The sequence below is a fragment of the Ptychodera flava genome, chromosome 7, assembly GCF_041260155.1.
Source record: "Ptychodera flava strain L36383 chromosome 7, AS_Pfla_20210202, whole genome shotgun sequence".
NCBI lineage: Eukaryota > Metazoa > Hemichordata > Enteropneusta > Ptychoderidae > Ptychodera > Ptychodera flava.
This window is the reverse complement of record NC_091934.1, coordinates 32,516,446-32,534,944: the sequence shown is the minus strand read 5'-3', so window position 1 is coordinate 32,534,944 and position 18,499 is coordinate 32,516,446. Positions and strand designations below refer to the sequence as shown.

The 18,499-nt window shown below is 37.4% G+C and overlaps 1 protein-coding gene across 7 annotated transcripts in view; it reads right to left on the bottom strand.

Annotated features, from left to right (window-relative positions):
* LOC139137306 (D-glucuronyl C5-epimerase B-like) overlaps positions 1-18,499 on the bottom strand; it is a 149,407-nt gene that overhangs the window by 10,031 nt on the left and 120,877 nt on the right. For 6 of the 7 annotated variants that reach the window (XM_070705325.1, XM_070705326.1, XM_070705329.1 and 3 more), the window contains one exon: positions 11,151-11,683. In XM_070705325.1, coding sequence (XP_070561426.1) covers positions 11,151-11,655 — 505 coding nt within the window. In that variant the 5' untranslated portion in view covers positions 11,656-11,683. Of the gene's footprint in view, positions 1-11,150; positions 11,684-18,398; positions 18,422-18,499 lie in introns of those variants that run through there. The other variant, XM_070705331.1, reaches the window with a different exon arrangement.

The window sequence follows — 18,499 nt, the reverse complement described above, 5'->3', positions numbered from 1 at the left end:
AGACAAATTCTGGAGTACATTTTTAAGACAAAATTTACACAGAAAGAATTATTAAATGATTGTTAAAAGTAAATGAAAATTGTGATGGAACAAATCAGCAAAGTGACGCATAACTCTTAATTGAACGGCCTAAAATTGCTGACACAAAACTCTCTCCAATTTGATGCACTATGTGCTTATCATTGAAAAAGTGAGGGGAAAATCAACAGCATGAGGTTGGCAACAGTTTGCAAGGGATCAATCAGGTAAACATATCCATTTTTCTTTCCCCATGAAAACATTTTTTGAGGAGTTTGTTGATTTTCAAGTCACAGCATTTAGAAAAACGTTTTCCTCTCTTTAAGTTGACAAGAAGTGATATATCTTGATATTGTTTCCTAAACTGAAACATTTAAATGTACTCATCCAAGCATGTTTTCAATTCAATGCTGCTGGTCTGGTCAATAGAAATCCATGTTACAAACATCCCCATACCATCAGAGCTGATGTGAGTTACATAACTTTTCATTGGCTCACACTACACCATGTGGAAAGATCACACACAGTTTAGTTTGACACTGCATGTACACACTGTATTTTATGATGCTATCAACTTCTTCGGTATTCTGTTTTGTAGATAACAGCCCTGGAGAAATAAACTTTTTGACAGAAAGTAAAGCTTCATTTACAACACAACTGACAAGTAGTCTAGACAAAGCGAAAATATAGACGCTCACAGAAAGTTTTCAAACATCGTTCATGCCACAGACTGGTATAACCTATGACCTTTGACCCTTTCTATGTTGTGGGTCTCACCACTGAAAGGGTAAACACAAGCATGTTGTTGTACATGTGTCTAGTAAATCTTTGACAACAATTTAAATCTCTGCATAGTCTCCTTCTATGAGAAAGTACACCTTGTAGTAGTGTTTTTCAAGACGTTCAAATTCTCAGGGTGAGGCTGCTAAGATTGTTGCACACAACTCACCTCCCAATATGAGTCTATCTATCCCCAAAAGTTTCACACATGCTTGAGATACAGGGAGAAACTACAAGAAATACACTACTGTTCTCTTTGTACAGTTCTGACTATTAACAGAAAGTACCATACTTTGAGGGCTCGCTTCTATGTTCAAAGAATTCTGATGATATTCATTATCGTTTTAGATAGACGAAAAATGTTGCCTCTTGATCAAAATCTTTGGCCTGAAGAGCATAAAAGAGGGTTGACATTAAACAGCTTACAGGCTATAGAGGGAAAAAGATAACAATATATAATGGTTGTTGAATATTCTATTTGTTTTATCCTGCATAGCAATTCACATCGTCTGATTACTAGTACTTCTTTTTTAACTAAGGTCAATAGTCTAGCATATACATCTTGTTTAAAATGTTGCAAAATACTGAGTGATGTGAAAGAGCCCTTCCAGCAAAAATACCGTACTGCTCACTGCTTCTGCTGTCTTGGAAATCCAGGGGTCCCTTTCTTCTGTAAAATTCTAACTCCTTTTGGAGTGAAAGGAATGTCTCCTGACTTAATAAATTTGCCTCTACCACAAAAGTTTTGGAAATGTTGTAAACTTTTCTTGGTGTTCCTGGAGATCAAATGAACTGTTTACACCAACTGTCGATTCCCGCAGTGTCTTTTAAATAAATGAAACTGTTGCAAACCAATCTTTAACTCTCTCCCCTGGAAATATTCCATGAATTTCCTTGCTCTTGTGAGTGCCGGAATTTCCCTATGAAGTAGATGAATGTCTCCCTTGTGATTGCTACATCAATACAAACCTCGGAATACCAAGATACGTTTGACCTCCTTAACCCTAGAAATACACCCTTCCATATACAGTACACAAAACCAGATGTCTGCCTTTACAAAGATGCAGCCACTCTGTTACAAAAGTAGGTATGAGTAACTTCATCAGCTGGTACCAAATAGCTTGGGATCTTACCCACTGATTTTGCAGCTGTGCCCTCAGCATGCAAGTGAGATGGTTGTGATGTACCGGGAGTAGGTATATACTCATGCTTGGAAGTTCATATCTTATACATACACTTTTCAGCAGCCCTTTGTTGGCTGCAAAATCATTTTTTCTTGCCATCAATGACATAGGTAAAGCCAGAGAAGTCTGCACACATTGAACAACTTTGTTACAAATAGCTGAGCGAACATGCCATGCCGGGAATCCCTATCACTGCACCAGGGCAACAACAGATATCAGAGCCAACAAAAGGATAACCGTCTCCACTGCTGAGGTGAAGGTCAACTGCAGTTCACAATAAAAACACCTAAAACTGACAACAGAGATGCTAGACTAGATAGGATATGCCATTTCAGAGACAAAATCATTGGTGATTAGTTTAAGCAGTTTCTACAGTGCTTTCTAATCCCTGTTTCTCTCGAGGGAAGACAGTTCAAAACTGTCAGGTCAAATTTGGTCGACTGTAAAATTAGTACTTTGTCAGCTTTTCTGTCCAAACTATCTCAAGCTGTTTTGTTTAACATGATGCGTGATCTGTTTAATTCCCATTGATACCATGCAGGTTGCACTGGATTTTTATTTGTTGAAAATGAAAAATAAAAATTTAATCGTCATTTTGGACTTTGAATAGACATCCAACAAAACACAACATGGTTAAAGAGGCTGAAAAACTGCATGAGAGACTACAGCGTTTGTTTTCTGTTGTGTTTGGTTGGATAGAGGGAAGATAGTGAAAGATCAAAAATTATTTTTGATAAACAAATTTATGCAACATGGCTTTGAGAGAAAGAGAGAGAGAGAGAGAGAGAGAGAGAGAGAGAGAGAGAGAGAGAGAGAGAGAGTCTGCACAATATATATGATACCAGGCTATGCCAATTACTTACTTGCCTTCATAAGAATGTTAGCCAATCAAATTGAGTCTCATTGATATCAAAAATACACAAATTTTCTCTGATGGATATATGTATGTGTTAGTTCACTCTTATCTCTCCAATAGTCATATAATAGCAATATATTCACTGGGTCAGTATGTATGATTTCAACTTTTGCAGTCAAAGTGATAACGTTGTTATGAAAATAGTATTGTATTAACTGATGGTGAGTAAGCTTGCAGCTCCGACTGCTCTATAAAAGTATATTACCTGTCTGGACTAGTAGGATTACATGGAATCCACGGACGATCATTTAATGATATAAAGGCTCAAACTTGAATGGGAAGGTTTTATCTCAAGTTCCCATCAGATGTACATGACTGCATTCACGTCATTTGGCAAAATTTGTAGTTCTGTAAAACCCAGCGGACCTTGTCCACAAGTGCAGTTTCATTGCACAGTCCATGACTTTTTAAAATTGATGGAACAAAGCTGGCTTGATTAAAAGCCAACTTGCCAATGTTCTCCATGCCCACGCATCAGACACCTTCCTAATGCAACTTAAATTAGCTGATTTTGTGTGTGTGCACGTGTTGTGCATATGTACCCATACGTACATGCATACATGTACGCGTGGGTGTTACCGAAAACACCACACTTTTCATTTATCTTTGTTTTGACTGTATTTTATGAATCTGACAATATCAAAATAAACTACAGAGATTACAAAATACTGAACAGAATCCTTTGTCCTTACTTTCAAAAGTTGTTGGAAAAGTTTGATTTTCATGCGGAATCTGATGTACATGTACACAAATATCTGACTGAATGTATCACCATCACCGTCCAAATGCAGTTCTTCATCACCCTTTCATCATCATGGTTTGGCCAAACCCCATTGGTGTCAATGCTGAGTCTGGACCTATTTAGATGGAACTAGGGGTGACCAGGCTAAGTTGCACAACAACAACAAATACCACATCATATAGTGGTTGAATACTTAGTATTCTATTGCTACGCTCCCTTGTTACGACAGCATAAGTTCACGGTGCTCATAAATGCAAATATGTGGTTTCCTGTATACAGTGCACCTTATAACCAGGGACGACCAAACCACTCCCATGTGATGAGTCCCTGTGATGCAAAATTCAAGAGATAAACTTCCCACCATTTCTTACAGAGGAGGAACCCACTATGTTGGAAAGTACAAACCTCTCTCAACAAAGACGAGTCTAGGATCAAAATATCTGGTTAATGCCATCTCTGAAGTACATAATATATTCTATTGCTAGACAGTTTGAATGAGTAACTGATTCAGTTCCATCAATGCTCAGGCATTTCATGCAGTGAGAGCCAGATATTTGCCAGTATGGAGGTTACGGCCAAAGCTGACCCCTATATTTGCCTCATTATGATGCAGACGGCCAGACGAGAGAAAGAATGAACATTAAAGTTTAATGGTATAAAAATTGGGGTGATTTACACCCGAAGTAAATTGGAAACCAAACCTTGCATACACACTGTGTTGTTTTGATAAATTGCGTGATTTATCCAGAACATGGTATTAAACGGCAGTTATCATCAGATTTGACATTGGGTCCAATTTGGACAGAAATTGCACGGTGGTACTCATTAGCCATTGTCCACGCACAGCTCTACTTAGATGACTCAATGGGATCAATGCCACGTGATATTCCAGCTTTTGGATTTTTCAGGAAAAGCTCGCACAGGAATAGTGACCAAGAATTATAAAAGAGCAGGTGCTTGTCAGTTGGATTTACTATCAACACCAGATATTATTTCATATCTATTCATTATGTCTTCTTATCATATTTCTACATGTATTTATAATTTTTATTCTGACTGACAAAGAGAGTGCCTGGGTAAATATAATTCATAATGATGATATTATAAAGTGAGCTTACATGCCTGATGTCAAGTTTGTTAACAATATGTGATTTGTGGAGATAGAACATTGCTCCTGCAAACCTGGTGATTGACATGAAGCCATGGGATAGAGAGTTGGGCCTTTACTAGTAATCCATGCAATGATTAAACAGGCACTATTATGTAGGTTTGATGCTTACTTGTCTGATATGGTTAAGAGAAAAACTTCTACCCAGATAAAAATCTATTGATTCTTAATACAAATTTACATTCAGCACGCATTTCCCTGAAAGTGTCGGTATAAAACTATTCACTACATATTGAGAAAATGGTAAAAATGATCGTAATTTACGTGTATACTGCAACAAAGTTACGGAACAAATCCTAGAAATATATAAGGAATCGGCACGGCATGATGGTGAGGTAGATCAAACAGCCATATAAGGAAGACTGGAAATGTGTACGAACAGCGTAATAGGTAAAATGTTTTCATTCACTTCAAGAATTGATGTAACTTTTCAACAGCAGAACTTTCTCAGGACAAAAGCAGGATAGCATAGAACCATAAGGTTTAAATTTTTTCCTGATTATGAAAAAATTTTTCAAACGATATAGTGTATGGATTAATCAGTTTCACAAAGAGAAGGTTGACATATTGTAAGTGTGAAGCAAAAGTAATCCATCTTGATGAAGAGAGACGTAACAAAAAATCCCGGAAAAGAATGCTTCTTTTTTTAATTCCGTCCGCAGGCTGACAAGGATTTAGCAAAGTTCTTGGTAAGCTGTAATACAGCCAGATATGAAGTTTGGATGCGATCTGCAACTTTATATGCCTGCATCTTTTAGATTGAGGGCTGCAAGGTCTCGACATGGGATAAACATAAAATACCCGGTCGCTCACAGACAGACTTTGAAAATTATCAGTATTCTGTCTGATGGGTCTATCAAAAGACTTATTGAGTCAAAGAAAGGTAAGACTACAGTACAAACGCCAGTTCTATGAACAGATGACTCAAGGTTATGCAAAAGCGACAGCTTTTCTTTTTGCGTCTGCAAAGCATGCACAAATTTTCCGCCTCAAACACGGTTCTGAATACAAATTTGTACAGTTACTGTACAGGACGTAATTTGTCATGTGAAGTCAGGAATACTGAAGCTCACCCCCGGCTTAGCACAGAGTGTCTTCCAGTGCAGAGCCAGTGGTATTCATTCACTTTGAGCAAATTACAGAAGAAATGCAATCAGTTTGAAATAATTTGTGGAAAGTAATTGACAGTTTTTTCTTAATTCCTGGTACATACTGCAGATGTAACCAGCCAACAGCACATACATATACGTGTACTTATCCAGAATCAAATAACTACTGGGTAGAATTTTGTATGAAAGCTGTTTTAGTTATTCGATGTGGATAGCTTGCTGTGTGGCATGCACCGGACTGATAGCTGAAAACAACTGTCCACATATTGCCAGAATATTGACGAATGCATACACAGATGCAAAAAGAAAACAAAAATGAGTAAAATTAAAACAGAAACAAAATGATTAATAATCTCGCAATCACTACAAATGGCTTCAACTTCTGCTAGCCAGATGAACGGACCAGTTCTGATCAAATCCAGCTGCACGTTATCATTAATCATGGATTATATTCATTCTTGCTGATTTTTTCCCGTCAACTTCCCCTCCTGTCAAAAGTTCAAACTCGTTGAAGACTTTTGGTCTCCACACTTGAGTGGAGCCAGTCTACTTCCCTCCTGATAAGGATTTGATGAATTGATGTTTTCTGACGGGTAGAATGCAATGGTCTGTATAATTGCAAACTGCCGGGACACTTATCTATCATATATCAGTGTCAAGTCACCTCCTCCGAACACCCTCACTGCCACCGAAGTTTAGAACCTCTGGATCGGTATCTGGAGTGAGAATTGAGTCATGGTGGATGCCATGGGCCCCGCTGCTGACACGATATCTCAACACAACTCAATACAGACTTCGATGTAGCATTCATTACACTTGATTCAGCGTCTGAATGTGATATCATATCTTGGCGCCAAACTCTCACCCTTGTCACCCCGTGTCACCCTCATCTCCCTCTGCAAAGGTCCGGTTACACAATTCGAAACAATAGGAATGAACTAACATTTTGATGCATGTTGAAATCACTGACAAGATTCGTGCACTGTGATATGTTAATGAAATCTAAACTTTTACATCCAAGAAATTCTCCCTGTCTGATTCTCAAATTCCTCCATCGTCTTACACTTTCATGCATTAGAACAGCAACAGCTCCGTATTCAGAGGGATATCCGAGATAATTACAAATCTGTATACCGGCAGGAGTACAATGTTTAAAGTGAACATGCGATGGCTTTAACTGATTTTGTAGACCACAATTGCAATGAGAAGTTTTAGTAAATGTAATTTTTCTATCAGGCCTGCATGATTTCATTAAAAATCTACAATTTCACAATGGGTTAAGACTGTATGCAGTAGTGTAATTTTCATTTAGTCAGAAAGTACTGTTTTGAAAATAGAAGCCATTTTTGGGATCATCTTTTCGCATTCTGACAATAGACATTATCTAATACAAATTTGTAATTTTACAGGTGGTAGAATTTCTCCTTCAGGATAGGAAAGATTGAAAAGTGCCCAATTGGGCTTGATATATAGACTAATACTAATGCATTGGATTAAGTCTATTACCTCATCCATGAATCAATTTATGAAACTGATTTATTATGTTCTCCTGCAAGGCTTTCAAATGTGATTTCATTGGAAAGATGGATGTCTTTCCGATCAGCTTTGGATGTTTTCAAAGTGGTGTTTATTTATTTTGACATGAACCTGGGGTATTCAGTAATTCCAAAGTGGTAAAGTAGATTTTCATGGTCATCCAAAGTAGATCTTCAAGGCCATCAAACATTGATCTTGTTATTTTTGAACAGGACAAGTTCTTGAACTTCTCAGCTGTTGAAAAAGTGACCTTGAATGAAGGTGATACTTGGATGTGTATAGCCCTCCATTGTTGGAATAATATTTACTCAAAATACTCTTGATATAGATCTGATTTGTTTCAGAACTTGACTTTGATTGGAAAAACTTATCACTAAGTACTGGTTCATGTTTCAGGACCTTGTCACATGATGATAGGTGGTTGCCAACAGCAAGTTTGACAAGCTTGCAGAATTCCTTCATTACATCAACCACTGACGAGCACAGTTCTTGGTATATTCATCATGATGTGACAAAGCCAGAATTAGAACTGACATCTTGACGCATTTTTCCCGGGTTGGATTTCAGAAAACTGCAAGTTGTTCAAGCAAAGAGGAACATAAACAGAGACAGCTATTAAAAACGTTTGCTCAAACTTTCCTCAACGAAACTTTCGACCATTCTCTTACCTAATCAAGTATAAAAATCAGGGGTCAATGTGCAAAATTTGGTACTAGATAGACAAATTACCTAAGATTGTCTGATTTTCCAGTATTTGAAATTCAAAATGACAACCATCCCTGTGTTAACTCGATGAAAAAAATATAAAATTTTGGATTTTCGAAAAAACTCAGATGGTGAAAACTTTTCTTACACCAACAGCTTTCCAATGACTCCCCAAAAGTGGTAGATAAGGATAGAACTGATAAAATTTGAAGGCCCGAATATCTGTCCCCAAGGTGCTTTCTACCTTAAATGTAGAAATGTAGCTTGCCAGTAGTTTCAGTGTGAAAACTTGTACAGCCACTTTGAGATGCATATAATGGTCCTATTACAATTATTTAAAATCTGAAAGTTTACACGCTGCTTACTTCATTGACCTCCAAAAGTAGTTATTTATATGTAAGAAACTGCAGCAATGCTTTTGGTTCGATAAATTACTGCATTTCACGATTGCAACAGAAGGAAAAGCCACTATTTACTGAATTAGTGTTTGTATAGAATATAGCGCTGGGTATATGAGTGACTCAAAATATCAGATGGAAGTCTTTGTCTATGATTGCCTGATGCATTAAATGTAACAGTCTTCTGTCAAAACTTAGCCTATCTTTGATAACTTTGACAAAGTTAGGGAGCAAACGCTCCTCAGCACATCTTCTTCTAGGTGTGTATTGCATCAGAACAAAGGCTTTTCCCAACTCAGCACCAGGATCACCCCGGGAACCGTCTCTTGAGAGTCCCCAACATATGCTTACAGCGGTATCCTTTAGTTATTGATGAAACTTCCAATCGAGAATTGGTGTATAGCCGATGTGAATTATCAACTCCTTAATGGCTGATTTTTATGGGCAAGCATGATACCGATCTGTACATATCACACTGCAGATAATTTTAATGAAAGGTGCAAAACCTCCGAACACATCGGCGATATTAATCATCAGAAATCCTGCAATACATTGATAGGAAAGTTGAGACAAGCTCTAGTCATGAGAGCAGTGTCTAGACTGATCAAATCCCTAAGTTCTTACGGGCGATGATTTAATGTTCTATAAAGTTAACCACAGAAATTCCCCAGAGAGGTGAAATATCTAATTCCACACCGATAGAGCAGATTCTGAGGGGGGTCATTTGAATCGGTTTTATTTCCATCAGCCTCACATCGTCGTCGAGAAAGCATGTCAGAAAACTAGCGAACAGCCTCATTAAGGTGAAAAATTTATCATTTGCAATGGGTCCATACATATGTATGTGCAATAGAACCATACTACTATCAGCGGAAACACGTTTCCATATTCAACACTTTTACTTGATTAATCACTTGGCGTATCAAAAGCGGAGTCGATATCTATTACTTTCTTCGGCTGACAGTTCCGATCTGAAACGCTGACTGACTATCTTCCCTCTTTATCATCTTTTGCAAAGTCCGCAAAATCAATGAGTAAATTCAATAATTTTCATGTCGATAATCTTTCTGGGGGGCAAATTGCAATTGCTTGCAATAGCGGGTTAAATTATTTCTGCACTGAATTCTGGAATTTCATGAACTACCGTAAACTGACAGGGACTGTACCAGTACGGCAGCAAATAATACATCTATGTGACTTGCAAAAGCAGAGGACAAAGGTTTCTTTTCTTAACGTACAAAATGCTTCAAAATACGATTTTTTACATTGAATTCTAGATCAGGTCATGTACACTGTTCAAACCTTAAACAGGAATTATATAAAAGGATGTAATTTTCCTTGTTCTTACATATATTTTCATGTAAGGCTTGCCTGGGATTGCAGAATGAATATATGGGGTTATTTATGATCCAGAGTACAAATTACCTGAGTGTGGGTGATGCATCAATTTTACACTGATACCTATCCTACAGCTCAATGTAGTTATGTTGAATTTAAAAGCTCACTACGGTTTCATAGGACACACTGGCAATTGTCACCGCTCACGGTGAATGTACCCACTACATTTTGTCATGAAAAGCAATTGTGAGAGTATAACAATGGGTGTCACCGAGCTGGTTGGGACTTAACACCCAATTAAAGCGATGCTGAACTCATTTTCACATCCCAATTTCGGCTGGTTCGCTGTAGGTAGCCGTAATCTGAGAACGTGACTTCGTAAGGCTTGAATTCGACTGCACTGACAATAGTGCCCATTTGGAAATTGAAGAAATTCATGCGGATTTCTGTGACGCAGACGCGAGCATTTAGGCGAGAGAAGGGATGTAGAGTAGGATTGATCCAAAAGGAGAGATTTAAACTTCACAGACACTGTGCCGAGGCACTAGACTGTATGAATTGAACATGTATATGCTAGTTGTCATATGTGAAATTCATCAGAAGATGCATTGCAAATCATACAGTCTTGTCTTTTCTGTTAATGTCCTCGGGCAATACTGGCTCAATTCCTATTTTCATTTTGGTTCTTTTGAATTCTTTATGACGAGCAATGACTGTAATTATGAATATTCACATCAGCTGAGCCTTTATGGAAAGGTGTGGTTGCCTTTGTCTGGGATCTCAAATCTGTCATAGAATCATATGCTGGCACTTTGAAACTATCACAAGGCACATCAGCTGTGTTAAGTCTTGGGTGATACATAATTCCAGTGCCTGCATACGGTAGGCTGCAGTTCCTGTACAGAATTCGGCGGAATAGCCCAGACATAGTTGCCAAACATTTACAGGGAGGACTGTACATTTCTGAATTTTCCATCAGTAGATAAGCCACTATGCCATGTGTGCTGTGTATGGTACTCAAAAAGTAACCAGATTAAAGTGAAAACTATGCCAGTGTCACTTCAAGGTGTTCTGGTGCTATAAATATTATCTACCTGTAGGCTACATCATGGCGCCCTGTAAAGACAAAAGCTGACCAAAACCCCTAATCACCCCCATTTTCCAATGATCTGGCCCAATCATCCTGTCAAAAACAAGAAGGACTGAACCAAATCTGACAGTAGAAAGAAGTGAGAGAGTTAATTGAAGTGACTTACCTTCAACACCACTAATGCACTTTACTCTGTCTCGTAGTTCTACATTATAATGATCAAAAGACATAAACAGACCCTCTGGATTGTATATTTCCTTTGGGTAGTAGACTTTAGAGTAGCTATGCTGCCACTCAAACCGTTCATAGCCGTCATACTCAGCTATTTTGCCATAAACTTCAAAGTACTTTTCAATAAATGAAAACGGCAGATAGACTTCTGCTCCTTCACGCCGCCCGTCCACCTTGTACTCATTGTTGATGAGGCATTCTATTGGTTGGTAGCGCTGCCCACTCGGTGGCACATTCACGAGGGAGGGTTCATTCCCTCCGCTGTCTTCAAGATGCCGAAGCTTTGGGTCGTGATCATGGCTTATGAGTTGGACACTACTGGTATCATGTGAATCCAACGAGCTGTCGCATCTTGACCAAAGGAGTAGCGTGAAAAATGCAAATGACACAGAGGTGGCGACGAGCAGTTTGAAGTTAGCTCTTGAGCTGAAAATCCGCATTTCACTGTCTCTTCACATCTGGGAAGTTCTGAAATAAAAGAAAACGAGAAATAGAAAATTAATTTTGAAATGTATCATGTGATTTCCTGTTCAAAACATCACACCGAAAGATCTATCTCTGTGTCTTTCATTATATTTTTATGAGCCAGACTGTAGCACTAAGAGGCGTTAATATTAGAATCCATCTTTCAAGTAGAATGCATTAGTTGAATTGAGACGGAAGATACATGCACATGGAGATCGAAACTATCGCTTGTAGATGGACTGTGCTGTGATGGAGTGGTGGATTGAAATTCTGATCTGATATGAGCAGTGGATTCAGGTTCTGTTTCAAATCACAGCACAGAAACTTGATCAGAATGTAGTACTTATTCGTGAGCACGTGCTGTAATTTTGAACATGCTACATACAGTTTTCACGTTTTTTGTCTTCATTTTGAGAACATTTCAAGCACTACGCTTGCATCATGAGGTTTGTTTTCTGACCCATTCTGCTTCACTGACAAGTACGGGTCAGTTTTACTCTATCACAGGGGTATGTAACCTTTCCTTGCAGAAGAATAAAATCATTTGTGCATAGAGTACGCCAGCACTGAATCCATTCAGTCAACTCAGTGGTGCAATATTAAATAATTTAGCATTTAATCGAAGCAGTATAGCTATAACGGACATTGAGGGATTCATGTCTTTTCAGGCGAAGGAAATTCTGCATGTCTGGATCTGAGCTAAGTTTAATAGTGAGATCGATGCGGGAACTTTGCTGAATAAACCCAAGAAACACGGTTGAGTTCAGATGCATCCAAAAACATCAGTGAATTCTGATTATCATACCAATTGCACAGGGCAGCGGAGCATTGTAGCTCAAGTAACTCACGAATGCCCAGTAAATTTAATATTCATATTGCTTTCTGTGGTCTAATATAGCGGAACAAAAGACAGTGCCTGATGGGTCAATAGGCTTAACCCCCTCTGCTATGAAATGCAAATTTCACCGTAATAAAATGCATGGCTCCAATCTGCTATAAAAATGCAACAATCTTTCTTTGAAGTGCGAGTAATTGTCCGTTCCGTGATTGACGCAGATATTCACGGGCATCCGCGCCAAATAATTTACTGTTGATGAGGCCGAATTCACTGATTTGAAAAGACTGAGTGGAAGAGAAAGGACGGAGACAAAGAAAGAACTTCCAAACATGCAGCTGGTAGCGTGTGATGATTAACGAAACGTTTTCACTTGCATTTTTATGTCATCCCGTTTAAACATTTCCTGAGAGATGTACGAGAAACGAGTGACCTTTGTATCACAAAGAATTTTCAATCATTCTCTCAACATGAAATTCACTGAAAGTATTAATTTTCTGACTGTGCCGATATCCGTACAAGTTCTGCAATCAATATTCAACTATTTTTCCTGTTTTTTTCCAATTTGATGAGACATCACAAACTTTCCCCGACAACACTCCAATATCTTTCCACAAAAATTGTTACGTGATAAATTGCTCGGCATTAATTTTCTAAAAGTATGTAATTTCATACAGCAACCATTTTATTGACTTTAACAGCATTTATTGAGAGCGCAATCAGTGATGAAAAATTTGCAATCATAAAAATTAACAGCTCTGTTTGCTGAAACATAAATTGCCGGACGATTGGTTAGCACAAGGATTTCACACGCACATGGGAATACCTAGAACATGACAATGATGGCATGATTTCACATTTCATTTTGCATATGAAACATTCATGCTGTAGACAAATTCTCAATCAGAAACAAATTTGCCATCACCAATTATAGCCAATTAATTTTTATTCAACTTCCACAATCTAACCCAGCTCTGCAAAACATAAGTTGTTTACTTTCTTTGTGATCAAAGAATGTCACTGATCCCTTTGCTGTCAGTAGATGTATAAATAATTGAAAGATTCATGGCGTATTAATGACTTTCCTAAACACAAGCACATCTAAATCTCTTTTGTGATAAGACACGCTGAGAGAAAAAAAGACACTAGACACATGTGAAAAGTCATTTCTTGTTTTGATGAAGAGCTCATACAAACCGGTATTGCTGTTTTCATTATTAGATTCAATGTCAAGAATTAGATGTTTACAATTGGGCGGAAATTTTACACAACATGAGATGTATCATTTTTAACTTTTTAGAAAGTATTATTTTGTGACAATCCACTGATTAGATTGGCTTGCCATCGTATCCTAGCTGGTATATCCTAGCTGGTATAGTCATAACAGAATCTCTGTATTCTTCTTGGGATGTATCTTCTGCATGAATTAAAATAATTAATAAGATTGACCATACAACAGTAAAACAACCTTTATGAGTGGGTGAAGAGCAATTAAAACTAGTGTGGTCATGACAATTAATTTGTGCGCGCAATGATACACTGAATGTAAGCACTGGGTGCGATGTATCTAGGGTGCAATACCGGTACCGGTATATATTGGATCCAATACCTTAGTCATTAGTGTACTAATAATGATAAAAATCATCCACAATGACAACTAAAATCCATATTTGCTACTTTTTCTTTCTTAAGTAGAGTTTTAAAGATTAACAACTTGCCCTGTAAAAGCTTATGGCAATGTATTTGTGGCAAAGTGCCTGGTATAGAACTCAACATCTTTGCTGCAGTACCTAATTATATCGGAAAATAAAATCACTCGCAGAATAATATACGATCCTCTACCATCGTATTACATCAATGCTACAAACAAAGTCTGACTGTTTAGGTGGCATTCAGAGATTAGATTTACTTGCTAATTAATTAAATTCTGACGTTACCTAATATGAAATTGACATTTGTCAACAGAAAACGACGTCTACGATGGTGAGTGTGGTTCTCTGCGGTTCAGCAATGTGCGTATTAAGCGAAGTCAAAACATTCCTTTGAAAAAAAAATCAATTTGAAAAACCAATTGACGATGGTACTCTAATTGGACACAACTGCTATTGAAAATGAACTGCTTGTATAGAAACAATAGAAGACAATGAGCTTTTTTGTCATGTGTGACAATGGTGCAACCATGGAGGTAGTAGAGAGCAACGTATGGGGTCGTGGGTAGCTATTCTCACTTTCAAATTAAGTGCCTGGTTGTACTTTATGGTGCGATACTCAGGTAGTATGCACCTTGACAGTGAAAGGCAAACTCTTGCTCGAATTTTCTTTAATTTTCAACCATTCTCTTACCAAATCAAAAATATAAGTCTGGGGTCACTATGCAAAGTTTGATACTTGAAATTCAAACTGGCTGCTATCCCTGTGATAATTCTATTTGGGGAAAATAAGCTTTTTGATATTCAAAACACAGAGACAGTGAAACATTTTCTTACTCTAATTTATGAAAAAAATCTGAGTCTGAATATCTGTCACTGAGGCACATTCTACCTTACCCTTTCAACCACCATGGTTTGGCCCAAAGCCATTGTTATCAATGGTGAGTGTGGACCTGTCTACAGGGAATTGGGGGTGAACAGGTTGAAAGGAAACTTGAATTGCATCTTGCAAGGTGTGCCACTGACCTCTGATCTAGCTACCTTGTATGTTATCAACACAATACATCTAGCCATTAATGTTTCTCATATCACACTTTCTTGCAATATCTCAGAACAGTTGCTCTGTATAAAACAAGCACTTTGACTATAAATTTTAGTTGGGACTATAAATCAAGTAGCTTGCCAGCTTTCAGAACATTCACCGATACAATATGTCTTCAGTCTGTACTGTAAAAGTTGCCTGCCAAAGGCGGTATCTTTCAGAGAAAGGGTGGTTATAGCTCTTCATCATTTTTACGTAAAGACGTTCATTTTAAAACACTGTAACTACTTGTCTACTTTGCTTAAATTCAGAGCGGTTCCCCAGCAAATTCTACTGCGATTCCCCTAGTCATGTTATTGTGGTTTCTTCTGGTGCATCAACACAGTCACAGAATTAGCACACGTCCCAAAGCCATGCCCAAAATATTCCAAAATCTCAGGAAAAACACTGGCACAATTACAGGTATCATGTCTTCAGATTTTGGAAAATAAGAGACATTTTTGAAAAAAGACCTGAAAATTTCTTGTCATTCTGGATAAATGAAGAAAAGAATTGATCCAAAACTGTTCATGATATGGTCACATGGTTTACTCACATTAGTGGCGAACAAATGTCTGTGGTTTACTTGACAAATTTCAAAATTGAGAAACCGTACGTTTTTTTGGAACAAATACCTTCAATTTTGCTCATTGATTGAATCACAAGAAATTTTCCATCATTTTTGGAGGGTCTGACATTTGATACATGATACTAAGATGGTTAATTTCCTGGAACAATTTTCATGATTATCTGCGACAATAATAGTAATTTTTGTGAAACCATTACTTCAATGCAATTTGGCTGATAACTACAATGTGTTTTGTGATGACGGAGATGGCATAGAAAAGCAAACAAAAGTTGGGCCAAGAAAATTGATAATGTAATGGGTCATTTTTATCAATTTGAAGAAATTCTATCATGTAGCGACTATTTGATCCCAATTACCTGTGTAATGAAGCCATCTCTGTGAGACCTGAGGCATTAAAGCAACATTAAAAGTGAAAAGATGTTATTATACAGAAGATAAGGGCAATGTACTGAATTTAAAAGCAACTGGTCTATGCCTTACTCTGGACACGTGACTGTACCAATGAAGTTTTCACTGCATTTGAAGGTCAGAGAGGCAAAGATAACTATCAATCACGCACACAGTTAACTGAATAACAGTACAGTTTTCGTATTCCTCGCCCCATATTATATAGTCTTGTAAATACTACACAATTTATACCCCATGCAATGTTACTGTTAATGAATTAATTCTAGAAACTGCATTTTACAAAGAGAACAAGAACCAGTGTTAAATGCAACAAAAGTTACATCTAAACTGCAGATGGAATTTTTATTCAAGGACCAAAGGTACAATTTCCTGCATTGGACTAGTTAATAACTAGTAAGTGAAAACACATACTGCCAGGGCCTGACGAGTAACTTCATTTCTAGCAGGAATTTATTCCGGTTTTCATACAGGGGGATAGGTTGAGAGATAAACAGACCGGGGATGTTTCTCTTCTGATCCCCATAGCAACTGGCCATCACTGAAACCCTCCATGATCCATAGCTGTTTCGTTGAAGATATTCTTCAAAGTCAAGGACATGAAGAAGTTGAAGTAAAATCAGCGTTATTGATGGTACTGTGACTTACAGTAGTATCTTTACAGCAGTGCTTTTGTACAAGTATGAATGTCATGAACGTAATCAATGTTGGTTTTCCAAGAGTGCACTGACACAACATGTATTTGCCTCAATATGGCAGAACATGTTATTAGAGTTTACAGGATTTTCAAGCGATTTTAAATTACAATGTTCCACCTTTCCTCAGAAACATGCAAGTGCAAATCAAGACATGTCTGCAATCTTGTACCTTTGCAAGTTTATCTTGTCACCAATAGGAAGGAATATGTTACTCCCGCCCTTTTAAATCCCTGTTTTTCACATTATTGGGTGTGTAATCAATCGCTCATTCACACTCAACAAGTCTTTTGTTTTCTTGTGAAGTTTATTCCTGGTCAGAGCACTTCCTGTCAGACAAACATGATGACTGAGATGGCCTTTGACACAGGTATTGTATAATTGCATAGTTCTGATTTCATGGTTACTATGATTTCAGTTTTTTAACGAGAGCTCCATTAGCTGTGCCTTGCTTTTGGTGTAATTTCCAATATTTTTGTGTTTTTTGTTAAAGTAAGTTTCTCATCATAATCACAAAATCAAGTTGAAATTCCAAGTACTCGGTTTGTCAATACAGCCTTAGGCTGTGTTCCTATGTTATTGTTGATAAATGAATTTAAGGACAGACTAGAATTGACTTGTAAACAATAAGACATTAATTACGCTTTTATAAATTCAGGGTTCTTGTTAAGGCCCATACCTCAGTAAATGTTATCAGGGTTACCCAGCCATGTCATTTGAATGTCACTCACACTCTCAATAAAATTACATAAGAGAACAAAACAATTGGTACAAGGGCTTTCTACAACATTTTTATCTACATCATAGTTCGTCTATTTTCTCAAACCTTTGCAAAAACACTGAAATTGTACACTTGGCATTGAGTTGGCCGTGCTAGTACTTTGTATTTCAAATTACTGCAAGGAGGAGAGTAAGGAAATATATTTGATTTCCAGAACAAAAATACTGAGAATATTCCAAAAAAGTTAAATCAACTGTTCTTTTGAGAAATATCCAAGTTATTTTTTTAAAAACTTATTTGTAATAATCAGCTTATTGTGTTTTATTGTATTGTGTAACTGTTTATTCAGATTTTAACTGTACAGCGTATAGAGATGGTTATTTCTATGTTATACGTTATAGAAGAATAAATTATTATTATTATGTAGATGAAAAAGCAACTTACCAATCTATGCAAAATAACTTTGTGGAACTACATCATAAACTTCATCACAGGTAAAATGTTCGGTATGTCGGAAATTGGTAAGAATTTATCCTGAATATTGGTTTATTTGGCCATCGCAACACTTGTGATATACAAAGACACACACACACACACCTGCATGAACTCTCCATCTCATGTTCAGTCTGCTCAAACACATTAAATTAAGCCATCATGGCTTCTCCACGGTAGGGACAGTCAAACGCATTCACCTCACGAAGAGACATAATTTGTTACATCCTCAGCACGCACACATTGGTTACCTTATAGATATCACGAACTAATATAAAAGCGATGAGAAGATGAATCTCTGTAATCGTGCCACGATATTTTTGATTGATGTCTGGTCTATCCCTGTGCACAC